Genomic DNA, 25,784 nt, shown 5'->3' with positions numbered 1-25,784 from the left:
TTACATCCATTTGGGATACTAAACTATTTGTAATATTTACTCTCTCTCTTTATATATATATATATATATATATATATATATGTGTGTGTGTGTGTGTGTGTGTGTGTATGTATATATATATATATATATATATATATATATATATATATATATATATATATATATATATATATATATATATATATATATAAAGGATTAGGGGTATATTTAAATATATTTGAAATTAATACAAAAATATTTTTTTCCAAATAAAGGTCGTTTCAAAAATTTAAATATATCCCGAATAAATATTCTTCAGATGTAGTCAGTGCGCAAGCGGGAGTTCTCTTCACGTCTCGCGAGACTCCGTCACGGCTCGCCGTTGGTGCTTTTCAGCTCTCGCGATACTGGTTCGCGTCTCACCGGTGGAGCTTCGTCTGTTTGCGGCTCGCGGAGAAGATGGCGGCGCGTAGTGGTTTTCAGCCTGCGACACCCGGAGGCGGCGGAGCTCCGATGGGACCCGGACCGCCGGTAGCCGGTGCGGGGCCCGGAATGGGTCCCGGTACGCCCTCGGGACGGATGGGGCCCGGCGGCCCGCAGAACCATATGTATCGATCACCGATGCCCGGATACCCGGTAAGGCGCGAGGAGAACAAAGAAGCGGTCGATTCTACCCCGAGTGGACTGGTTTTAATGTTTGCACGCTTGATCCGTAGGTTTATTTAATGCATAAAATAATGAGACGTTTTTGACCTAAATCAAAAGGTTTTAAAATGATAATATCTGGCATAATTATGCGCGTGTGTAACGTTAGGTCACTGCAAAGGATTAAACTCCACATGATGCCCAATGGTAAACTACAACAGATGATTTCTGTGAATTCTATTTCTAGTTTGCACGAAGAAATAAATAATCACCCGCTAATTTGTGATGATATTGCAAACGTAGATTAGTATGCCAGTGGGGCCTACGAGAGCATCATCCTGATCGGTTTGGTCGCATTGATGGTCAGTGTGTTTGTATGAACATTAGAAATCATATATTATGCATGCAGCGTGCTTCAGACCACCAGTGGAGATACTTGGGTTTAACATTTTTCCGTTTCAACACGAAATAATTCAGTATGCTTAAAGCAACAGTTAAAGCTAGAAGTTGAATCAGTAAGTTATGTTCTTGGCCACTGAAAGGCTATTGTGTTGATAGTACACCATATCACAAGTTTTACATTTAGGGGAGAAAAATTGAGAATTCTTTGAGTCTCTGTATGTATTTCAAATATGTTATTTGAGCTCGTGTGTGAACTACAGTGAAATCTTGAGTGGAACTTTTTTTTTTGTTGATGAGAAAAGCAATTTTTCTTGCTTTTTGTCCAGCATTGCATTGGCTTTCTTGGATTTCTTCGGTTGTTGAGATTCGAGGTTATTTATCATTCACATAGACCAATTAAGACGTTGCATTTTCTTTTTGGGACTTGATAAATTAACTCGACAGCTTGTGCACTTTTAAGTGCCCTTTTCAAGCATGAATAGACTCTTGACATTTACAGTGGGAGGGGAACCGTCAGCCAGAGAAATTGTGCTGTTTAACAGAATCTAATCACTGAAAACAAACCACTAAATGCTTTGGTATTTATAGTGGTTGCATTTTTTGAACGCAGTGTTTAATTTCACTTGTATCTTGTTTTCATATGTCTATTATTTGGTCAAATAGTGATTTGGATTGTTACTACTTTTGTCCGATTTTATAATTGTCCTTCTTTGCTGCCTTTTCAGAGACCAGGAATGCCTCCAGCCAGTCGCATGACCCCTCAGGGACCCTCTATGGGACCCCCAGGTTACGGGGCCAGTCCAGTGTCCCGTCCCGGTATGCCAGTCATGGACCCGTCTCGCAAACGACCACCGCCAAATCAGATTCAACAGGTCCAGCAACAGAATCGCAACCAACAGTAAGCCCAGTTAATGCTTCATTTGATTAGCGAGTAACAGAATTTATTTGAATTGCTTAATTTGAACCAGCTCTTTCTCACACAATGCTCTTTTTCATTTCAGTGCCAAGAAGAAGAAAATGGCAGATAAAATTCTACCTCAGAGAGTAAGTGGCCTTGAAATTTGTTAGTTGTGACTCAGCAAATGAGTCTTTAATTGATCAAGATGTGTAATTAATGGGGAAATGTGTATATATCCTTGATTTATTTATTTATTTAATTTATAACTGTTAATGTAATTTGCTTTTTGCCTGTACACTTTTCAATTCGTGAAAGAAAGACCTGGAAAGATAATATTAGCTCAATGCATTATTCAGAAATAAATGAAGCTCAAATAGACAAAAAATGTTGTGGTGGATTGAAAACCGCTCCACAGATATCGTTGAAAAATCTGTAGATGATCTTGATTTTCTCTGTGGTTTTATTTTAGATCAGAGAGCTTGTTCCAGAGTCTCAGGCGTACATGGACCTGCTGGCGTTTGAGAGGAAGCTCGACCAGACCATCATGCGCAAAAGGCTCGATATTCAGGAAGCTCTCAAAAGACCCATCAAGGTAAATAAAGGTTCTTCACCAACATTGTCCTGACTTCTTTTAGAAGAAAAACCGTTGCTAAGCTTTCATTTTGAACTTCGGTTGTTTGAAAGGTGTCACTGTTTGTTCTTTGCAGCAAAAAAGAAAACTACGCATATTTATCTCCAACACCTTCAATCCTGCCAAACCAGATGCAGAGGATGGCGAAGGAACTGTTGCATCTTGGGAACTGCGTGTGGAAGGACGACTCCTTGAAGACGTAAGTGAGATTCTGTCATCTCACAGGCTTTCAAGTCAAACTTTTCAAAACATTTTTCTAAAACAATTTCTGAAAATTGTGTCTTAGACTGCTGTGTCCAAGTATGAAGCCACCAAGCAAAAGAGGAAGTTTTCCTCTTTTTTCAAGTCTTTAGTGATCGAGTTGGACAAAGACTTATATGGACCTGACAATCATTTGGTGGAGGTGAGATGCAAAAAAAGTGCATTACTCTGTTGTAGTGCTTTAAACTAAGAATATTTATTTACTGTCCAAATGATTTCTTTTAATGCTACTCTTGTGCCATTTGTCAGTTATTAAAGTCTTTGTCTTTTCCCAGTGGCACCGAACAGCCACGACTCAGGAGACCGATGGATTTCAGGTGAAGAGGCCTGGAGATGTTGGCGTCCGTTGTACTGTACTGCTCATGCTGGACTACCAGGTGAACAAACACTTATTGAATACATAATGCTTATACTATTACAAACTTAGCCCTTGTTCTTCAGACTCAACCAGCAGGTGGCACCATTCCACATTATTAGTAAATTTGAGTAACCAACTAATGGGACAAACTTTTCTTTTTAGCCTCCTCAGTTTAAATTGGACCCCAGACTGGCCCGGTTGCTGGGGATCCACACTCAAACGCGGCCTGTGATCATTCAGGCTTTGTGGCAATATGTGAAGACCCACAAACTCCAGGACCCTCATGAACGAGAGTTCATTAACTGTGATAAATACCTCCAGCAGGTAATAGCAGGTGTCTTAGACTGGAAATGCCTTTTTTATGTGATTGCAGGATGTAGCATATAAGTTAGTAGTTCCCAATATTATATTTTTGATTTTCTTGCCTTTTTTGTGTAAGTCATGTGGATTTGGCAAAGTCCATATGTGCTGTCAGATGCTTGAAAATTGGTTTAAAACATTTTTAACAAGACATAATCTGTAATGCTAATGGCTTCAAGATCGGTTTAGGAAATTTGTTTGTTTTTTGTTATTGATTTCTGAAACCCCAATAATTTTTGATGGTTCTTGTTCTAAAGTTTGATATACAATAATTATTCTCCTTGTTTAAGAGCTTTTGAACCCCAAAAGTTGCTATTTCTCCTCGTTTAAGACTTTGGAAGCCAGATAGTTGGTAATTCTCCTTGTTTTAGATCTTTGAACTCTGATAATTGTAAATTCTCCTCATTTGAAAAAATTATTTAACAAAAATGTTTTTTTTAAGGTGAGAAGATTACCCAATTACCCACATATTCTTTTTTTCAAATGCAAGTTATTATTGGTTCTGATTGAAGATCTTTAAATCCCAGTAAAAGTTCTCCTCATTCAAGATCTTAAAACCTGATCATTATAGCTTTGCCTTCTTTGAGATATTTAAAAGCCAAAATTCTCAGTTCTCCTTGTTAAAGTATCTAATCTCACTTTAAATCTTTGAAACTTAAAATTGTCTGTTCTCAATCAAGATCTTTGTGAAAAAATAACTGTTGGTTCTGCTCATAAGTCTTTGAAACCCAATAATTTGTGATTCTCACTGTTTTAGATCTTGAAACCTAATAATGGTCTGTTTAGACTGAAGGTTTTTTTTAAACTGATACTTTTTGGTTTTCCTTATTCAAGATATTTAAAACTCAGTAACTGCATTCTCCTTGTTTTTAGATCTTTGAAACCCAGAGGATGAAGTTTTCTGAGATTCCTCAACGTCTGCATGCACTACTGATGCCCCCCGAGCCGATCATCATCAACCATGTCATAAGGTAACCATCACCTACATGATGTCGCTGAGGATTTGTGTTTCTGCCTCATTTGTTACCTAAACATCCTTTTTGTATCACAGCGTGGATCCCAATGACCAGAAAAAGACTGCGTGCTACGATATAGACGTGGAGGTGGATGACACCCTGAAGACCCAGATGAACTCTTTTCTGCTGTCCACGGCCAGTCAGCAAGAGATTGCAGGCCTTGACAACAAGGTATGAAAGTTTTGCATATGGCAGATATCCTCCAAAGTAGCGTCTTTGTTCTGGATGGACAAACAGTCTTCAAAGTGCTCGGCACATCACTGCAGGGAAGAGCTCTGCAGTTGCCTTTGCACTGATGTTTAGCTGCATATCCTGTGCTTGTCTGCTGCATTTCAAAGTGGCTCTTGGCAACACAGTGGTCTGAATGTTTTCAAACGGTTTTGTTGCAGGGAGTGGTCCAGGAAAAAGCATCCTGCTTTCTATCTTTCTATCAGCTCTGGACATGTTTAATTTCATTGTTCTATGTATGCTAAGAATCTTTAGTTGTCTAGTAACCACTTCAGGGATGGCAACCAGACTTACTTGTGAATACGTTGTTGCCACAGTTACTCCATGCTTGATGTAATCATGGTTTTCAGCTCCAGTGATCATGAATTGGTTGAATACTAAGATAAATCAGCTGTAGGTGAAAGTTCAGTTCCTTCAGGTTCCTCTATAAAAGTTTATATGGCATCGCATTCAATCAGATGTGGAATTGTGATTCATTGGGTGATAATAATATTATCTGCATATTGACTTCTAAACTTTTCACCTTTCACACACATAATTAAAAAAAAATTTCTGCTCCCCTTTGACCCAGTTAAATCACTAGTCAGTTTGCACCAGTCATAATGCAGTGTCCGTCATAGCCATTGGTTGACCTTTGTATTTATTGCCAGTTTATGAAATATCAGACTACAGTAAAACCTGTATGATGTTGAGCAAGATTGAGTGTGATTGCTCTTACAGCAGTTCAATAAAGAAATTTATATTGCGTACAAATTGAAATAAATTAACTAGAACTAACTGTTGTATAATTAAAATACGGTAATACATGTATCCCTCATGTATGTTCACAGATCCATGAGACCATTGAAACCATTAACCAGCTGAAGACTCAAAGGGAGTTTATGTTGAGCTTTGCACGTGACCCGCAGGGCTTCATCAATGACTGGCTCCAGTCGCAGTGCCGAGACTTGAAGGTGAGTCCAAAATTTGATAATGCAGTGTTTTATGGATGCATGAATTGAGAAGTTCTTAGTTTGCTTGTTGGAAGAGGTGGTTTAACCTTCGCCCAGAGCTGTTGTCTTTCTCCATCTGTCTGTTTGCTCAGCTGAGTGTTACTTAGTGGACTGACTGGACTTGTAATGACTTTGGGGGTTGGGAGGGTGTTTCACAGGCATTTGTATGGGATGCTGAATTTCCAAACAGCTAGGGAAAAGACAGCTTGCAACCATCATAATTTATCAGTTTAAAATCGCATCTGTTGCGAAGCAGTTGTATGTAGTTCCTTGGGATTGAATGTTGCAGAAAGTATGTTGCTCCAGACAAAAGGCATTAATCAGTAACCGGTGCATCTTGTTCTGCTGACGGCTGATTTTGGTGTCCTTGCAGACTATGACTGATGTGGTTGGAAACCCAGAGGAAGAGAGGAGAGCCGAGTTCTACTACCAACCCTGGGCTCAGGAAGCTGTGTGCCGATATTTCTATTCAAAGGTAGTTCTTGACACTTATTTAGCCACTGTGAAATATTTGAAATCTCAAAGTTGCATGGAAAATCATTCATCTTTTTACTGACATTTCTCTCAATCTCGTTCTCTCAGGTTCAGCAAAGGAGACAGGAGCTGGAACAGGCTCTTGGCATTCGAAACACATAAGCAAGCTCGCGACTGTTACGACACAGGACCAGAGGGGGTTCTGGGTAGCAAATGTCTTGCAGCTCTGTGCTGGAGACGCTGATCACTACAGTTATATTACAGTTTATCTTGTGCTGTCCTGCTGTAGCTGCCCTGGAATGACCCTTATACAGAAACAAACATATTTTTGTTGTGACTCCGCCAACTAACGGCCCATTGTCTGCTGTCATCCTTTTTTTTTTTTTTTTTTTTTTTTACATATTTCACGGTTCCCCGAGCATTTGTCAAGGTGATTTTGCAATGCTGTCACTTTGGGAAATGTACTTTTCTGACCAAACTGACAGGCTTCGTTAGACAGTTAAATTCCAAATCACAAGAATGCTCTTGGATGTGCTAATGTTTGAGCCCATCCGCTGCTTTCCATATTAATCAATCAGTTGGAGGGGTCATTGTTTATTTTTGAAGTTATTGATATTGTCTTTGATATTTTAATGTTCTCATTATATGAACTTTATGAAGATCTAGTCTAGTTAAGCATAGATGGCGGATAATGACGTAGTTTAGTACCTCAGCTCTGTGAAGATGAATTATTCGGAGGAAGTTCCTCAAACAAGTCTGTTGGCGTTAAAGGCAAGCTTTCTGCAACACTCGATGAATACGGAGACTTCTTCAGAACTCCTCTGTTCAATAGTCGTTTTAGATTCACAAGATTAGATGTACTGCTGATCGACCTGTTTGATTTATAGATCTTTTGGTCACAAGCTTCGTCCTGGACTGTAAAGTAATTCCAATCTAACCTCGCTGTGATATGTATTAAGACATTTAGAGAATTGCCTTTATAGTTTTTGGTTTATTTGATTAATTATTATTATTAAAGTGAACTCTGAAAGGACAAAGTGTAACAACCCTGTCAAGGCAAGTATCATCCAGCCATGGCCACCCACAAAATGTCTGGGAAAACTGTCAAGTGTTTTAATATTTTATAGATGCGCTGCAGAGAGGCCATGGGTTCTTCCACTCAAGTAATTCAAAGCGTTTAGAAGTCAAGTGCTAAAGACTTTAACATTCTTGGTAGTTTGAGTTTGAACTGCATTTTGCTTTCTTAAAGTCATGCATTTGTTTTGATTTTTATATCTTACAATCTTGTTTTTCCGTTTTCCTTAATGGACCAAATGTTGTATTTCTGTTAGCCCTTGTGTTATAATAAAGATTATCTTGTATCAATGCTGAATCCCGCGTAAAGTGTAATATAAAAGACTAAATCGTTTTTCTACAGGGCTCAATAGAACTGCAAGTGACAGATGGCTATACGCTAATATCAAAGGGCCATGTTCTGGCACCACACATCCACGTTCAGTTGTGTTTCTGTGATTGAACCAAATGTTCTCAGTATTACATTTTAAAACAATGTGGACTGAAAATGAGTAGGCATCTGTGGAAGCATAATATCTGGTCTACTGAAATTGTGCGCCAATAGTCCTATTGTAATAAACTCCAACTTGAATTTAAAAGTTGGCTGTACCTAACTAAATATAAATGTAATAAATCAAAAATAGATTTGCTATCAAGCTTAAGTACACACCAGTTAATTAAATTTCATCTGTGAAGAGCTAAAGACTGTTTGGCGCTTAAATGACAACTGGGATAAAAACATTTTAGCATGTTTTGGTTCTTTTTAAACGAAGCACTCGTTTCCTTTAAATAAAACCAAATATAACTATCCTACTTGCATTTCTTTGTCTAATATTGTTTCCCGCCGGAGCGTCGTGTGAAACGCGCGGGTCGAGTATTTAACCGTACTTTTGAGGTAATTATCTTAAAACGCTACAGAAACGGCACCATCGTGTTTTCGAGTCTTAAATTACTTAAATCCCACATAATTCGCAACCTAAATACAGTACGAATCATGATCGTTCCTAACAATAATAAATTACCGTCAGTACTGTCTTGAGTTGCGCGCGTGTATGAGAAGAAATCAGCCAATGCGCGTCAAGGGGAGTGAGGCGCGTTCACGGTCTATTTAAAAGCACGCCCACAGGATTGTCTCCGGTCCGTCAGCGGCTCTCAAACACACCGAGGTCCTACAGCCGGTCCAGCCGGGACAGACGCGCAGTATGGCGGCCAAGAAAGTCTGCATTATCGGCTCTGGCAACTGGTGCGTGACATTTACATTGCGTGATTGTTTTATGCTGTTTGGGCTGTTGTATGCTTATTTATTGCAAAGCTACTGGCTTAAGTGTATTTGGAGACAGACTCTTTTGAAGCACAAACGGAATTTAATTCTATTTTAGGAAGTTGATATCCCTCTGCGGATATCAAATGTAAACCAGGAATACATCACCTCTATAATACTATTCTTGGAATATTATCTGTAACGCTGTATTTTACATTTAGTCAGTTATTTTAACGTTTTAAGATGATTTTGTTATTTGTGTTTATAATTTATTACGTTTATGTATTGCATTTCATGCCCAAATGTGCATTGTTTGGCTTGCTGGAGTTGCTGAGGTAATATTTGCTGAGTAATGATTGACCCAGGTGTCCACTGGTCCTCATTAAACCAAAAGAATAGGCTGCAGTCTTTTCTTTCTGACCCACAAACTTCATGCTGTTTTATGGCATTGCAGATACTGAAGCTGTAATAGCATATGAACTGTATTATTATTATCGTCCATAATTAGTGTCTTAATTGCATGCTTCATGCTTCCAGTGTAAAGAGGATTATTAAGTTTATATTTAGAATGATTTATGTTGGCAGGTGCAGTTTAAAATGTTATAATGTTTGAATATAGCTGAAGAATCTAATTGTATTCAATAGAATAGCAGATGCAAAAACCTGTTTCCGGTTTTGAGAAAGTCAGGACTCAATCTGTAATTTAGTGAATGTGTGTCACAGTAATGAATCTGGCTCTTTTGTTAATTAAGCTCTCCTTGTGTGCCCCTGCCATTACAGCAGCAGTACTGGCTGTTGTCTATCCATTACAATTCTATCCATTCATTTCCTCAGGGGTTCTGCCATTGCCAAGATAGTGGGCGCCAATGCAGCAAAATACAGCACGTTTGATAACACAGTGAACATGTGGGTGTTTGAGGAGATGGTCAATGGACGCAAACTCACTGAAATCATCAACAACGAACACGAGAATATAAAATACTTGCCCGGACACAAGCTACCGCCCAACGTGGTGAGAACAAAAATCCTTGAGCTCTGTAACCATTACGAGCTTGTCTAAACAGCTCTTTAGCTGGTTCAAGCTAGTCCTTGACCGGTCATGTGCTGTCAGACCAGCTAAGGACCAGTTTAAACCAGCTCAAACTAGTATCCTAGCTGTAATGTAAATGCTGTTTTTCTTTAATCAACAGGTTTGTTAATAATGATAAATGTAGCACCTCAATGGAAATTTGGAAATTGTATAGTGAAGTTATGTAAGGAAGCCATCTTGAAACTCATAAAAGGAGCATCGAAGTGATGTCTGATATAATAATATAAATAAACAGAGATATTTTTTTATCCCAGTTAGCGGTACCGGATCTGTTAGAAGCAGTGAAGGGTGCAGATATTCTCATTTTCGTCATCCCTCACCAGTTTGTGTCCCGAGTCTGTGACACCATTAAGGGTCACATCAAAACGGACGCTGTGGGGATGTCCCTCATTAAGGTGAGTGTCTTACTTGATGTAGTTACATTTGAGTCTGTATGTGGCCGTGCAGCACTGTTATACCGCTGTGTGTGTGTTTCATAAGGGTGTGGATGAGGGTCCTGACGGACTGAAACTGATCTCTGATGTCATTAGGGAAAAACTCGGCATCACCATGACCGTGCTGATGGGAGCCAATCTGGCCAATGAGGTCGCGGACGAGAAATTCTGTGAAACTACCATTGGTAAGTACCCAAAAATGGAAATATTATGTTTTGGTAATGACATAGAAGAACCTTTCAGTCTCTTTCTTTTCTTTTTATAATCAGAATTCTTCAGATGTTGAAGGTTATTCATGCAACCGTTTAGACAAAAAGGGTTTTCTATAGCATCGTGAAGCTCATTTATTTTTAAGTATATTTCTATATTTCTTCAAGTGATCAATAATAATGTGTTCAGGGTGTAAAAGCAAAGCTCACGGGCCCCTGCTGAAGGAACTGATGCAAACTCAAAACTTCCGTGTGACGGTGGTGGAAGAGGCTGATGTTGTTGAGATCTGTGGGGCGTTAAAGGTAAACATCCATCATTTTCTGAAGCATTTAGTTACGTGAAAATCAAGAACTGATTTCTTTTTATTATTATAGAATATTGTGGCAGTGGGCGCCGGTTTCTGCGACGGTCTGGACTTCGGTGACAACACCAAGGCCGCCGTGATCCGTCTGGGTCTGATGGAGATGATCGCTTTCGCTCGGTTATTCTGCACGGCCAGTCCGGTTTCTCCCGCCACGTTCCTGGAGAGCTGCGGCGTCGCCGATCTCATCACCACCTGCTACGGAGGACGCAACCGCAAAATCGGAGAAGCGTTCGCTAGAACGGGGAAAGTATGTTTGGCCCTCATTTTTTAAAGATACCTTCTTTTCTCTGTGTTCTTGTGAAGTGTTAAATATTTTGGTTTGTTGTCAGACTATCGAGGAGCTTGAGAAGGAACTGCTGAACGGCCAGAAACTTCAAGGTCCGGCAACCGCAGCAGAAGTTCATCAGATCCTCAAACACAAAAACCTGGTGGAAAAGTAACTATCTTTCCATTCTTTAAAGTCAGTGCTGGGTATTATCCCAGATTACTTGTAATCTAGATCAAACTCCAAAAAAGATGGAATTCTTCTAATTAGATTATATTACATTTTAAAATATTGTAACCAGACTGCAGTTACTTTGTTACATGACTATTATTCAGACAACTCTTCAGTTTAATTTTTTTAATTTTCCTTCCTGAGGAAAGCCTGCCACGTCTATGCAGTTTCAGGCAGTATTATTGGTTATATTACCAAAAATGTGCAATGTAATCTACCCAGCACTGTTTAAACATATTTTATTGTCCCTTTTCATGTAAAACCTTCTACGTTTCTCTATAGGTTCCCCCTGTTTAATGCCGTTTATCAGATCTGTTTCCACGGTCACCCGGTCAAAGAGTTCATCACCTGCCTACAGAACCATCCAGAACACATGTGAACGTCATTATGGCTGTTTTAGTTGTTTGTTTTTTGTTCATTAACACGGTCTAAACGTTGTAAGAAAATGCTAAAGATTTTATTTTGCATTAAATGCATTATAAAGTCTTGTTTTAAAGTCCTACACTCTCACAAAGTGTTTTTAACATGTCCTGTTCTGTGACTCTCAGCCAACGATGCCTTAAAGTGCCTTGAGCCCCCCCAAAAGCATCGATTTTATGGAAAACTAAGTTTTATATGCCATAAAAACAGTTTTTGTTGACTCTCTGGGTCTGCAAGTTTATTTGTAAAATCCTTAGTGATTGTAGACGTGACTTAAAACAAGGTTAACATCGGTGTCTCTCTGCACATTGATATTTCTCTCTAACACATCAGATGGAATGTGACCTTTACTTTCCAAAACTCTCTGACGCATGTTCACCTTTAACATTTTAGGGGGTTCAACCTTTGACCTTTTCTTAAGAGCAAGCAGCTCCTTACGTAACACAAAATGAAGTATTTACATTGCTAACGTTTGCCTTCTGGACTCATCTAGATTGCACTGCAGAGCAGATCTTACATTTAAACCAGATATTAAAGGAAATTGTCCATTGCGTGATTGTACTGTTTTGATTTGATGATAGAATCGTGTCAGGTACATTTCGTAATTTTCCACTTTTTTTTCATAATTCAGGTAAGTCGTGTGTTTTACTTTGTAGCCTTATTCCGCCTTATTAGCTTTTCCTCTGTGAGAAATACAGTATCTATTTATAGCGCTCTCTGTCGGGTAAAAGTAGCGCTATTATTAGATCCGGGTTATTTTCCGCTTTGGACGCTAGAGAGCGAAACATACCGCATTGTAGCTTAACACAACAATCTCGAATTTCAGTAAAAAAACAAACAAAAAAAAAAAAACCGAGTATTAAAACAAGTCAAAAGATTTTTTAAATATTTAATAATGTTAACTAAATTTGCAAAATTGCAAAAAAAAAAAAAACAAACAAACAAAAAGGTTGAGTTTGTTTATGATGTTTCTGAATTACTGGAAATACAATATAATAATAAAATTTTATATATACATACATGTGTGTATATATATATATATATATATATATATATATATATATATATATATATATATATATATATATGTGTGTGTGTGTGTATGTGTATATATATATATATATGTGTATATGTATATATGTATATGGATGCAACGTTTTCAATTATCATCACTCTTCAAAATCGTTAAAAGAATGACGTTCTCACTGTGAGTTACGAATAAAAATATGTTTTATGCAGATTAAATAGCGGACGAAAACGTGATTACGTCATCGCGCGTTCCAGTACGCGTGGAGCCTCCCACTTTCACTTTTACTTTATCTAGTAAACAAGGAAACAAGGGTGCCTTTATTTGGCTTAATCTGCCTTTATGTTCAGGCAAAAACTGTGAAAATGAAGATTGTCTCAAAACCGCTCTCGGTGCTCGTGTTTTTACTCGTGTATGGTAAGTTACAGTGATTCCAGTTTCTTTGGTTGTGTAATCAAGTTGTATTGTGACTCGTGTCTCATGATCTGACACACTCAGACCAGGGCAGGACTGCAAGTGTGGGTATTTAGAAAGGGCGTTGGGCAAATATTATGGGTAACATTAATGTTCATGTGTTGTATGATGTTCATTAAGATGTTCGAGATCAAATGTGAAACTGATGAGTGAATGTGAGAATCACCCACAATATTTTTTACAACATTTTCCTATTATATAATACTGTCTGACTTGCAAACAACTGTTCATTTCTTTTCAAGGTGTTGATTCAGCGAGGGTGTCAGTGATGGAGGGAGATTCACTCACTCTACACACTGGTGCTCAAAGGAAACAAAAAAGACACATGAGATGGTGTTTGAGTAACAATTCAATCTTAAATCGCAATGAGATGTGTTTAGTTGGTCAGGGTAGTCATTTTGTTAATGAACGATTCAGAGACAGACTGAAGCTGGATCATCAGACTGGATCTTTGACCATCACGAATATCACAACTCGGCACACTGGACTCTATAAACTATTCTATAAACACATAAGCTTCTCGTCATCTGCTTTAAATAGTTTGATCCGTCCCTGTTGGCATTTAGTTCTTTAACCAAAGGCAAAGAGAATTGGGGTTAATCGAATGTTAAATGTGTTCATAATGTGAACTAACATATTTTTTCACCGTCACCAGTTATTTCATGTAGTGTAACTTATCTTTTTTTTCCCTTTGCAGTAAAAGTCAAGTTACCTTTATTTATACAGTGCTTTATACAATGTTGTGTCAAAGCAGCTTTACAGTAGCTGTTTGTGTTTCAGGTGTTTCTGCTGCTGAACAAGATGAAATTAAGAAAAAGTCAGTTATGGAGAGAGAATCTGTCACTTTATACAGTCGTTTAACAAACAACCCAAATACTTTGATAACATGGTATTTTAATGACACTCCCATTGCTGGAATCCCTGGAGATCAAAGTAAAATCTGTACGGATGTTCATTGTGATGCTGATGAGAGATTCAAAGACAGACTGGAGCTCGATCGGACAGGATCTCTGACCATCACGAACATTGGAACAGAAGACTCTGGAGAATATAAACTACAGATCAGCAACAGCAGGTTCAGCATCATTAGGAGCTTCAGTGTTTCTGCTGGTGAGTAAAATTAATTTATGATGCTAATTATCTCCATCTTTGATGTAGTACAGTGAATAGAAAAAGTATACATGCCCTACTAAAACAGTAGTTAAAAAAAGTCAGATCTTTTACCACCTTTATTGTGATCAGTATTTTAACAAGCCTGTCTACTACGCCATCAAAGCTAATGGTAGTCCAGTGATTTCTTTTTTGTTTTTTGGACAGGCGGTGCACAGAAGAAAAAAAAAACTTCCTCAAAAATTAAAACTTAGTTTTGTTTCAAAGTTATATCTCGAGTTCTACATTTGTTTCCACAACACTTTCCTGATCGTTTGCCTTATAATTAACTGTTTACTTCTTGAATAGTGTCTGGTGCAGGTGGTGTTCCAGTGTCAGTGAAGAATGGAGATTCAGTCACACTACTAACTGGTGTTAAAACAGAACAACAGGAAAGTATTATGTGGTATTTTAATGACAAAACAATTGTTGAAATCACTGGATATGTCAGTAAGATCTGTACCAATTACTGGTGTAAATTGAGATTCAGAGACAGACTGAAGGTCGATGAGTTTGGATCTCTGACCATCATGAGCATCAGAGCTGAAGATAGAGATGGATTTTATAAACAAATCATCGGTGGCCGCTTCGTATTTAGCTTCAGTTTTTAATTTGTCATATTTTATCATAATTTCATGATGATACTCAAGAATATCTCATATTTTATCTCATGTGTGTCCAGGTCCATCTGCCACTATTTACTTTTATCTACCTTTAAGTCAAGGTATTTGCATAAACTGATTAGTGTATTGTGGATATAAGTTTCTGTCCAATTAATAAAATTCTAAATGAAAACACACTGCTAATGTGGCAGATTTAATCAGAAGGGATTACACACACACACACACACATATTTTGGAGGAAAACGTGGCATTGTATCCTAAAGTGGTGGAAAATAGAACAATTACCTGAAGTGTAATATGTGTAATATTCATCTATTTCAGATTCATGGATTGCATGATGATCAGTGGGCCTTTTTACATCTGGTCACTTCACGCATTTTCTCTGATAAGATGGTTATGTTACTGTGAAAAGACCTGGTGTAAATGCCTTCCAATCATTCCAACCTCTTCAGAGGGTGGTTGCCAGTCTTCTTTTTGTTTGACTTGCCTGTGTTCTTCAGGTTGTTCTGTTGGTTCAACCGAGGTGTCAGTGATGGAGAGAGATTCTGCCACTTTACACCCGATGTTGAAACAGACCAACAAGAAGAGATTAGATGGCATTTTAATTGCTAAAATCCGCACAGGTGACAGTTATATCTGTACAGATCTCTGGATCTCTGACCATCAGAGACGTCAACATCACAGACTCTGGACTTTTTGTATTACAGAAAAACAGCAGCAGCATCCGAAGGAATGTCTGTGTTACTGTCATGGGTAAATGATTATCTTTTAAGCATACACACACACAGACAAATGGTGAGAAAATAAGTATTGAACACATCTATCAGTAATTATATTTTTCTCAATACATGGACTCCGGAAACCGTGATGAAATGTTTCTTGTGTGTCACATTAGTAATGATATACCTTTATATAAGCCATCAGTTGGGACTCCACTAATAAGATGCAGGATTATTATTTATTTATTGGCGTCTTGGCTTTCCGTGCCTTTTTGCACCTCCCTTTCTTCATGCGTTGAATATTTGTTCCCTGTGTCACTTCAATGTAGTGTAAATACACTATTGAGAGTCAGTCAAACACAAAGCTACTGAACTGAGTCTGTACTACCGTTACTTGTGACGTTAGTCTTTAATATTTTAGTATTAGCTACTACTGTCAACATAAAGTGAACATCCCTTTATCTTGTTGTAAATAACTAAATGCAACTGGAAATATAGCTGTGTTCAGATTTAAGCAATCACGTTTCAACTCATGTTAAATAGATGTCAGTATAGACCTAGCATCGTTTAAAGTGGAACCCAAATAAAGTAGTTCTGGGATATGGTTTATTTTGGATTACTCCATGCATAAGAAAGTTCCCTATATGATTATACAGCCATTATATGACTGATAGACTACTACGGTTTGACTTAAAAATCTCAAAATTGGATATAGCACCTATACCTTAGATGCCCTTAGAGTAAGCTGACAAACCTCAAATTTTACTTTCAAAGTGAACTTTTACTTTAACTCGGGCTTGAACAGCAGTATCTATTCATGGCGCTCTCTATCGGTAAAAGTAATAGAGATGTATTTTCTGTTTTGGACACTAGAGAGAGATGAAGCACTTCTGTTATCTCCGATTCAGTTAAAAGGAGCAGTAGCTTAAATAACAGACAAAGAAGCAGGTAGACTTTTTACTTGTACTTTTTACTGCACTACCTTTAATAAAAACATATTTTTAACCTTAAGAACATTAAGATGTAGTACTTTATAATCAAGTAAAAGTATGAATTACTTGAAAGAAAAGTACTAGATTTCTAATGTAGGTCTAATTAAGTGTTATAATTCATATTTATGAATTGTATCGCAGTAAAAAAGTATTGTAACGGGGCAGACGAGGTGAGAGACGTGCGGATCCGAGAGCAAAGCTTTATTCGAGAACGTGGTCTAAACAGGCAGGGTCTAAAACTATGGCAAACAGGTACGTAGAGGGGAAACGGCGAGGGTCAGAAGATCAAAACACCGGAAGAGCAGCCGAGGCAAGACTCAATGAACAATGTAGAATTTATGTAGAATGTTTTTGACTGGATGCAGCTGTGTAATCTGGTGAGTGTGTAAATAAATGCAGGCAGGGCTGGACTGGGGTTAAAATTCAGACCCACAAGTTTCTTATGAACGTTTTGCTAGGTTATAGGGCCTTAAACTGGAGTAAATAAATAAAACAGGACAGAAACAAATAATGATAGCTATCACTGAGTTCTTAATAATGAACTCAATCGTGCGTTTTTGTCACACGGAAAGGAACTTAAGAGTAAAGTTATGATTTTTTTGCTTTTCTGTCATTTCCTTACTCTTGTGAGGAACTTCTGTGGAACCCACAAGAAGATCATTTGTAGAATGTTATGAAACGTTGGTTACCCTTGATTTTTACTGTTTGTATATTGTACAGACATTTTTTGAAACTTGGAACGACGTGATGGTGAGCAAATGATGGCCGTTTTAATTTTTGGGTGAACTATATATATGTATATATATTAGTAGTGAGCATGTTTTACCCTCTGTGTAATTTAATTAAATTTATCTACGTTATCATACAGAAAGCTGTGCCGTTGTTGATGCGTGCACTTAATTTCACGTCTTCTGAACTATTGAACTATCTGCAGACTGAAATGGCAAAAATGGCACCCGAACCAATTATGAAATCAGCTTTCTCTCTCCCTCCAAAAACAAGCAATATTTAACATTTAAAAAAAGGTGAATAAATTCTAAATGCTGAGCCTATAGGTAAAAAGTAAACATTTGAACTATATCGTGATAATGTTGATAACTGTGTTTAGGGTCTCTATAATCATCTTTAATTTATAAATGTATTTTCTTGCAGAATAGTACTGTTAGTACTAGCACTATTCTGTACTGTTTATAATTTGATCCTATATTACTGTTTACTTGCGTAACGTGACATTATGTATTAAAATGTAAGAGTGCATGTGCAAAAACAATGAAAGCAATAGCTTTTTGTGTTTTTCATCAAATTACGTTAATAGTCGCAAATAAGGAGTATAGCAACATAAAATAGGTTTATGCAGTATTCCAGTAAACCCTGGACCACAAAACCAATCTTAAGTAGCAAAGGCTTATTTGTAGAAATAGCCAAAAATACATTGTATTTGTCAAAATGATGTCAGAAATCATTAGGATATTAAATTAAAAATCATGTTTCAAGAAGATATTTTGTCAATTCCCAACCGTAACTTTATTAAATCTTAATTTTGATTAGTAATATGCGTCGGGACTTCTGTCGGACAACTTTAAAGGCAGTTTTCTCAGTTTTAAGATGTTTTAGACCATCTAGATTTATCTCCCACACCATATCAACGCAAGGCTTCTTCGTTCAGCTTTCAGATAATGCATAGATCTCTCTGACCCTTGGGTTCAGGGGTTCAGGGCTCAGGTCCAGGTTCGTATATAATCATTTGCAGAATAAAGACCCCGCCCTGCTGCTCTGAGCCGCTGAGATGATTACTTTCACTTGCTGGAGAAACTGAGGGAAAGCGCGTCTTGACTTCACTGAACCTGCATCACGTTCTTGCAACCAAAAAAAATGAAGCATGTCCTTTTTTCTCTGTTTTTGTTGTGTGTTCGTGGGCATGGTAAGACATATCACGTACTCTATATATACTGCCTCTTTTCCGGTCAACGTATTTAATTGTAAATTCATTCATTATTTTGCGCGACCATTGATGTTCTTCTTGCTATTTCTCTACTGGTCAACGATAAAAACCCACTTAACAGGTTGAATCGCAATATTTCACAGCGGTTGCTATATTGTAGGACAGAGAGGGGCATAATCTAAAAGCGGACGCGCGCCGCACGAGAAGCCATACCCACCGCGCGCCAGACGCGTCGCGTGCACTTCAAGACTATAGTCAGTTTATCGCTGACTGAAAGTTATGGCTCTCTATATTAAGCATAGAAAGTATGCTACAGAGAGACGTTCTGTTGGTAAACGCACAATAAAACTTCCAGCCTAGCATGATATAAGCAATTTTAAAAACGGTTTGTGATGAATACAATCACATTTAATGGAAAACTATGCGGCGCGGCATGATTTGAGTTGCATGAACTTGATTTGACATAAAATGCGTGCCTTCTGTATCTTTTTCTTCACTGAGAGTGTAGAGTGATGCCATAGCCACACTGTACAGAGAACAAATGTGCCAAAATTAACATTTTTTTGGAAGATATCGCCTAACATTTAACCATGTCAAAAGTAAATTCTTCATTTTCTAAGGTGAAACAAAGCAGATGTTAATCTGCAATTTGTTATTTAGCAGATTATCCAGTGTAGTGTTTGATGAACTAAAACCACGTATTTGTACTATACATGTTTGAAATCAATGAGGGAAAATAAAAAAATCAATACTCTGAACCCCAATTGGATTTACACAAGCTGAGAAAGCCAAAAAGTGTTGAATTCCCATATGTATGTGATTGCTTGTAATTAACTGTTTATATCTTTTCTTTTTGTTGATACAGATATAGTGCCAGTGACTGTAACAGAGGGAGATTCAGTCACTTTGTCAATAATGGATATTGAAACAATTCAACAGGAAGAAATTAGATGGTATTTTAATAGCTTTTGCTTTGCTGACACCACTGGAGATCAGAACAGTACAGATGTTCAGTGTGTTAATGATACAGAGATATTCAGAAACAGACTTAAGGTGAATAATATGACTGGAACTCTGACCATCACAGACACCAGAACCACAGACTCTGGACTTTATAAACTACAGATCAGCAACAGCAGCAGCAGTCATCTTCAGGTCTTCAGAGTTTCTGTCTATAGTGAGTCATTACGTTCCTCATCTGATCCACAGTTCTCTCATGTTGTGTAGTTTGTTTGTTGTTATCAGCAAAAGATCCTCCAGCAGAAGTTGATTTGTGTTTCAGATGCTTCTCAACAAGACAAAACGAAGTCAGTGAAGGAGGGAGACTCTTTTATTTTAGATCCTGGTGTAGTGAATGCCACAAATTATTTGATGAAATGGATTTTTGACGGCATTCCTATTGCCGAAATCAGTGGAGATCTTAGTTTTAACTGTACAGATGTTCAGAGGAAGAATGGCACTGAGAGATTCAGAAACAGGCTGAAACTCGATCAGACTCTATCTCTGACCATCATGAACACCAGAACCACAGACTCTGGAGATTATAAACTACAGATCATCAGCAAAAGATTCAGCATCATGAAGAGCTTCATTGTTAATGTCACTGGTGAGTATCATATAGTGATAAAACTCACAAGTGTCAGATGCACTGTGCAAAGTGAAACCTGCTGTATTTGTATTGCATCTACGCAAGTAACATATTGATTCATTAAATAATTATGTACATATATTTATTTAATTTCCCTTTGTAAATAAACCTCACCTCTGTCTCAGACCACGACATCTTAATCCTGTATCGGCCACCGTAGCTTCTCATTAACATCTCTACTCACAATCTTTATGAAAAGTTCACTTTACTTTTCTGTTGTGCAGTTTTATTTGGCTTATTATGTTTGTTTCTTCAGGTTATGCTGAAGCAGAGAGAGTGTCAGTCGTGGAGGGAGATTCAGTCACTCTATACTCTGATGTGGAAACAATCCAACAAGAAAAGCTTAAATGGTATTTTAATGAGATTCAAATCACTGGAATCACTAGAGACTCCAATGAAACTTGTACAAGTGTTCAGTGTAAAGAGAGACTAAAAGTGAATCATCAGACTGGATCTCTGACCATCACAAACATCAGCACCACAGACTCTGGACTTTATAAACTACAGATCAGCAGTGACAGTCTTCAACTCTTCAGTGTTTCTGTCTTTTGTGAGTCATGTGTTTCTTATCTGATCTGTGAAAGCAATCACTGTCATATCCATAGATTTCTCATGGTTTGTTGTTTTCTAAAGCAGCTGTTGATTTCTGTTACAGATGCTCCTGAACAAGATAAACTGAAGACAAAGTCAGTGAAGGAGGGAGAATCTGTCATTTTATATCCTGGTGTAGTGAACACAACAAATTATTCGATGAAATGGATTTTTAATGACGTTCGCATCGCTGAAATCAATGGAGATCTTGGTTTTAACTGTACAGATGTTCAGTGTAATAATGGTACTGAGAGATACAGAAACAGGCTGAAACTGGATCATCAGACTGGATCTCTGACCATCATGAACACCACAACCACAGACTCTGGAGTTTATCAACTACAGATCAACAATAAAAGACTTAGCATCATAAGGAGCTTCATTATTAAAATCACTGGTGAGTATCATTTAGTGATTCAAACTCCAAAAAATATTTTCATATTTTCTCTGGTAGGTGTCTGATTCAGTATGCAAATTAAAAAAAAACACTTTTTGGTTATTTTGTTTAGCTTATAGTTATATTAATTTCTTGAGGTTTTGCTAATTTAGAGAACGAGTCAGTGATGGATTCAGTCACTCTATATACTGATGGGAAAACAATCCAACAAGAAGAGATTAGATGGTACACATCACTGAAATTGCTGGAGATTCAGTAAAAATTCCCCTCTGTAGAAATTACACCCTTACTGTGCCCCTTTATCGTAATCAAGTCATCAGCGGCAGCAGCATCAGACAGAAAATTATGAGCCATTATGCTTACTAAAAAGTACATTATGCTTAGTCTTAAAAGTAAAAAAACAAACAAAAACTTTTTTCATTGGAGTATATTTTCTATTGATTTTTGTTCGTTTGTGTCTCAGGTGTTTCTGCTGAACGAGATGAAATGAAAAAATGTCAGTGAAGGAGGGAGAATCTGTCACTTTAGACAATGTAGAAATAAAAAAAACCAAAAATATGATGAAATGGTATTTTAAAGACACTCTCATCGCTGAAATCACTGGAGATCAGAGTCAGATCTGTACAGATGATGAGTGTAAAAAGAGATTCAGAGACAGACTGAAGCTGGATCATCAGACTGGATCTCTGACCATCATGAACATCAAGACTACAGACTCTGGAGAATATAAACTACACATCAGCGACAGCAGCAGAATTAACATCATAAAGAGCTTCACCATCACTGTACATAGTGAGTGTCATTTAGCTATCCGTTTGTTTTCTCCTTGAGCAGCTTTACAAAACGGAAATGGATAAAATGTAAACAAATGCTTTCAAATCTCAAAAATGCTCAAACCAAGAAGTTTGGACCCTTTTTTTTAAAAAAATTGAAATGGTCTCTTCTTTACTCTTCTAGACTCAGTAATTGTCACCCTAGTGATGGCCCTGGTCAAGACAAACGTCCTGTTAACAATACCAATGTTAAGAATACTGGAATATAATTTACTTTAATTCGTTTCATATTACCCTTTCTGATGATCAGTCCGCCATCAAAATGATTTTTTAACATTGAATTATTCCAGCTGCTAAGAGAATAGGCTATGATTAAATGATGTATCTCCTGCAAGTTCCTCAGGTGAAAAAGGCGAGCAGGAAGTCAATCTTTAAATTTTTCCAGGGCTTGTGGGGAGGAAGGTGGTTTCATTTCTAGGGGCCCACGGCTTTCGGGGCCCCCGATACCTGCCCAGGGTCAGCAAGAAAGACTCGGGACAGTTGATAGACTGTCTGATCGTGTCACTGCTGCGTCTTATCATTTTTTAAAGCATTAATAAGACACAACATGAATTTGACAATTTAGTATTCACTCGCTGCGACTTTGGTAACTTTTTGACGCCACAGACTTTTCATTTGCACAGTGAAGACAAACTTGAAAAAAATGTTAAAGCATTGTTTAATTTGTGTCTTTGCTCCATTTATTTGTGTTAGAAATAGAGCACATACCTGATGTCCCAGCTAAGGAACTGGCTGTTTCAGAATCGGTTCTGCCTCCAGCCGCTGTAGCAGGAATATGTGTTGGTGTAGCTGTTCTGCTGCTCGTTGTTGCTGGGGTGATGTACTATCGCAAACATCAAGCAGAACAAAGTAGTGAGTATTATGTACAAATTGTTTTATTTTGTATTTTTATTATATATTTTATTTAATTAATATTTGGTATTGTTTAAACAGGCCTTACGCTGCACTTCAATAATCAGGTAAGATACTAACTGAACAATCGTTTTTGTGTGAATTGATTCAGTATATATTGCATAGAGACATTAGTATTAAGCGACTCTACAAGTACTACTCTATTATTTTATAATTAAGAACAGCGTTAATTTTTTTCTAATTAATTATAGTATTTTTACTTATAGTAACCTACACTATATTGCCAAAAGCATTTCGTTCACCCATCCAAATAATCAGAATCAGGTGTTTCAATCACTTCCGTGGCCACAGGTGTAGGAAATTAAGCACCTAGGCATCCAGACTGTTTTTACAAACATTTGTAAAAGAATGGGTCGCTATCAGGAGCTCAGTGAATTCCAGCGTGGAACTGTGGTAGGATGCCACCTGTGCAACAAATCTAGTCGTGCAATTCCCTAAATATTTCACAGTCAACTGTCAGCTGTTTTATAAGAATGTGGAAGCGTTTGGGAAGGACAGCAACTCAGCCACAAAGTCATAGGTCATGTAAACTGATGTAGAGGGGTCAGAAGACGCTGAGGTGAATAGTGTGAAGAGATCGCCAACTTTCAGCAGAGTTAATCGCTACAGATCTACAGACTTCATGTGTCCTTCAGATTAGCTCAAGAACAGTGCGCAGACCGCTTCATGGAATGGGTTTCCATGGCCGAGCAGCTGCATCCAAGCCATACATCAACAAGAGCAACGCAAAGTGTTGGATGCAGTGGTGTAAAGCACGCCGCCACTGGACTCTAGAGCACTGGAGACTCTTCTCTGGAGTGACGAATTCTCCATCTTGCAATCTGATGGATGAGTCTGGGTTTGGCGGTTGCCAGGAGAACGCTACTTGTTTGACTGCATTGTGCCAAGTGGAGGGAGGATTATGGTGTGGGGTTGTTTTTCAGGAGTTGGACTTGGCCCCTCAGTTCCGGTGAAAGGAACTCTGTATGCTTCAGCATACAAGACATTTTGGACAATTCAATGCTCCCAACTTTGTGGGAACAGTTTGGAGCTGGCTCCCTTCTCTTCCAACATGCACCAGCGCACAAAGCAAGGTCCATAAAGACATAGATAACAGAGTCTGGTGTGGATGAACTTGACTGGCCTGCACATCAACCCAATGGAAAAACTTTGGGATGAATTAGAGCATAGACTGAGAACCAGGTCTTCTCGTCCATAAACACTTCTAAACCTTGTGGGCAACCTTCCCAGAAGAGATGAAGCTGTTTTAGCTGCAAAGGGTGCACCAACGTCATATTGAACCCTATGGATTAGGAACGGGATGCCACTTAAGTTCATATGCGAGTCAAGGCAGGTGAGCGAATACTTTTGGCAATATAGTTTTGGATCATGGTTTAACATAAATACGGATTTTAAAGTGTAGGATTACGCACAATAAGTCACTTTTTTGTCAGACATTTTACATGAATATCCAAATTCTTCCCGTGTACATTATTCTAATCAATGTGAAGAGAAACATTCAACAGCAATCGTTATTTCTGGGAATCTGTTTTCTTAAAGATGAATGGCACTGAAGACCCTGTTGATGACTCCTGCCAATGAATCATCTTCTTAATCCCACTGAAACCAAGGATGCTAATAAGACATCATGGTAGCATTATTTTTAAACGCTTTTACTGAAAGAAAAAGCGATGAAAAGCTGTAAAACAGCTAGATTTCAATATTCAGCACCAACACCAGTGTAAATTAATGCAATACCAATTTCATTACTTATCCTAAATAATAAATAAAAAGTAGGCTACATGTATTTTTTTAATGATGTAACATAGCTTCAGAAAAGCGAATTAGTAACTAAATAAGCAAACAGAGAAAGCCTGACCAGAAAGTTTCAAGTAGAAGATGAACAGTTAAAGTGGTTATGACATGCTATTTTAAAGGTCAATATTTGGTGTAACAAACATGCTTTATTGTTCAAAAAACACATTATTATATACTGGATTACACTTTTAAATGTATGTATTGATGAGTATTAATTGCTTACTAAAATATTTAATTATGCAAATGTACAACAACTGTTTCACAAGCTTAGGTGCGCTTATTAAGCAAGGTGTAGGGTCTAGGAAGGGTGTTTTAATCACATTTAAATTAGCTGTTCACATGCAAGAAAGCAAAAAAACACATCCATCCAAGTTTGCTTCTTCATCAGAACAGATTTGGAGAGGTTTAGAACTAGATCACTTGTTCACCAATGGATCCTCTGCAGTCAACTGAAACAAAACCGAACTGCATGCAGCAGCCTGGACATGAGCAGAAAACAAATACAGGAAACTCTTGATTATACTACTTAACCAAACAAGAACAACCACAAAGGACCACAAACACTGCACAGGAAACAGGAAGAGAACTGGGAAAATGTAATATGACCTGATGAAGAAACAAACTCGTCGACGTCTTGGATGGCTTGAGGGTGACTACATTTCCAGCACATTTGAATTTTTTTATTTCACCGTCTTTTTACTGGTGACAACAATACGCATTTAATATTGTAACGCGCGCATACGTATTGGTATCTTTAGATATATTCACAAGACAATTGTGCATCATGCTTATTTTTGTAAATGTTTTCAGAAAAGTCACTGCACTGTCGGAGCCGATGCGCTGTAATATGCCTCCTCACAAAAATAAAATAATAATCAGCGTCATTTCTTCAATTGAGTTGTCTGATGTTTCCTATATGCAAACGCTTTACGGGAAACATTTCATTAAGGGCAGTTAGTGAACACTAAAGTGAACTAAAAATGACTAATAAACCAAAATTCGGATGAGAATCTGTGTGAAAGCTCTAAACCCAATCAGCACAACATCTGTTTGCTGTGACCATACCATTACCACAATTTGGGTTGTTTTCACACAATATGCAGTCAAT

At 37.8% G+C, this 25,784-nt stretch overlaps 4 protein-coding genes across 4 annotated transcripts; all 4 read left to right on the top strand.

Moving 5' to 3' along the window:
* Positions 1 to 383: 383 nt before the first annotated feature.
* On the top strand, positions 384 to 7,616 carry smarcd1 (SWI/SNF related, matrix associated, actin dependent regulator of chromatin, subfamily d, member 1). The gene is made up of 13 exons (XM_043222651.1): positions 384 to 615; positions 1,752 to 1,924; positions 2,028 to 2,070; positions 2,394 to 2,516; positions 2,632 to 2,754; positions 2,842 to 2,958; positions 3,092 to 3,193; positions 3,337 to 3,498; positions 4,408 to 4,505; positions 4,586 to 4,721; positions 5,609 to 5,731; positions 6,144 to 6,245; positions 6,353 to 7,616. The coding sequence occupies exons 1-13, from the start codon at positions 439 to 441 to the stop codon at positions 6,404 to 6,406; spliced, it is 1,533 nt and encodes a 510-aa protein (XP_043078586.1). The 5' UTR covers positions 384 to 438; the 3' UTR covers positions 6,407 to 7,616.
* Positions 7,617 to 8,385: 769 nt separating this feature from the next.
* On the top strand, positions 8,386 to 11,792 carry gpd1b (glycerol-3-phosphate dehydrogenase 1b). The gene is made up of 8 exons (XM_043222770.1): positions 8,386 to 8,540; positions 9,393 to 9,570; positions 9,903 to 10,043; positions 10,129 to 10,267; positions 10,482 to 10,594; positions 10,667 to 10,903; positions 10,986 to 11,092; positions 11,435 to 11,792. The coding sequence occupies exons 1-8, from the start codon at positions 8,500 to 8,502 to the stop codon at positions 11,529 to 11,531; spliced, it is 1,053 nt and encodes a 350-aa protein (XP_043078705.1). The 5' UTR covers positions 8,386 to 8,499; the 3' UTR covers positions 11,532 to 11,792.
* Positions 11,793 to 12,855: 1,063 nt separating this feature from the next.
* LOC122327538 lies at positions 12,856 to 15,021 on the top strand. Its single transcript, XM_043222976.1, has 3 exons — positions 12,856 to 13,016; positions 13,316 to 14,183; positions 14,532 to 15,021. The coding sequence occupies exons 2-3, from the start codon at positions 13,811 to 13,813 to the stop codon at positions 14,831 to 14,833; spliced, it is 675 nt and encodes a 224-aa protein (XP_043078911.1). The 5' UTR covers positions 12,856 to 13,016; positions 13,316 to 13,810; the 3' UTR covers positions 14,834 to 15,021.
* A 3,049-nt stretch (positions 15,022 to 18,070) lies between these two features.
* LOC122328160 (muscle M-line assembly protein unc-89-like) lies at positions 18,071 to 25,569 on the top strand. The gene is made up of 9 exons (XM_043223866.1): positions 18,071 to 18,477; positions 19,364 to 19,675; positions 19,781 to 20,104; positions 20,403 to 20,696; positions 20,802 to 21,134; positions 21,636 to 21,926; positions 22,661 to 22,819; positions 22,901 to 22,926; positions 24,419 to 25,569. Exons 1-9 carry the CDS (start codon positions 18,429 to 18,431, stop codon positions 24,458 to 24,460), a joined length of 1,830 nt encoding a protein of 609 aa, XP_043079801.1. The 5' UTR covers positions 18,071 to 18,428; the 3' UTR covers positions 24,461 to 25,569.
* Positions 25,570 to 25,784: the final 215 nt, after the last annotated feature.

Source organism: Puntigrus tetrazona, chromosome 22 (genome assembly GCF_018831695.1).
Source record: "Puntigrus tetrazona isolate hp1 chromosome 22, ASM1883169v1, whole genome shotgun sequence".
In the NCBI taxonomy this organism is placed as follows: domain Eukaryota; kingdom Metazoa; phylum Chordata; class Actinopteri; order Cypriniformes; family Cyprinidae; genus Puntigrus; species Puntigrus tetrazona.
Note: the sequence above shows the minus strand (reverse complement) of the source record. Positions and strands in the feature narration are given on the sequence as shown.

Coding starts and splice junctions, on each gene's coding strand:
- LOC122328160 (XM_043223866.1), top strand. CDS start 18,429: ATGAAGCATGTCCTTTTTTCTCTGTTTTTGTTGTGTGTTCGTGGGCAT. Junction 20,105..20,402: donor CTTCATTGTTAATGTCACTG/GTGAGTATCATA, acceptor TTGTTTCTTCAG/GTTATGCTGAAGCAGAGAGA. Junction 22,820..22,900: donor ACATCAAGCAGAACAAAGTA/GTGAGTATTATG, acceptor TTGTTTAAACAG/GCCTTACGCTGCACTTCAAT.
- smarcd1 (XM_043222651.1), top strand. CDS start 439: ATGGCGGCGCGTAGTGGTTTTCAGCCTGCGACACCCGGAGGCGGCGGA. Junction 616..1,751: donor CACCGATGCCCGGATACCCG/GTAAGGCGCGAG, acceptor CTGCCTTTTCAG/AGACCAGGAATGCCTCCAGC. Junction 6,246..6,352: donor GCCGATATTTCTATTCAAAG/GTAGTTCTTGAC, acceptor TCGTTCTCTCAG/GTTCAGCAAAGGAGACAGGA.
- gpd1b (XM_043222770.1), top strand. CDS start 8,500: ATGGCGGCCAAGAAAGTCTGCATTATCGGCTCTGGCAACTG. Junction 10,044..10,128: donor TGGGGATGTCCCTCATTAAG/GTGAGTGTCTTA, acceptor GTGTTTCATAAG/GGTGTGGATGAGGGTCCTGA. Junction 10,904..10,985: donor CGTTCGCTAGAACGGGGAAA/GTATGTTTGGCC, acceptor GTTTGTTGTCAG/ACTATCGAGGAGCTTGAGAA.
- LOC122327538 (XM_043222976.1), top strand. CDS start 13,811: ATGTTGTGTCAAAGCAGCTTTACAGTAGCTGTTTGTGTTTCAGGTGTT. Junction 14,184..14,531: donor GAGCTTCAGTGTTTCTGCTG/GTGAGTAAAATT, acceptor CTTCTTGAATAG/TGTCTGGTGCAGGTGGTGTT.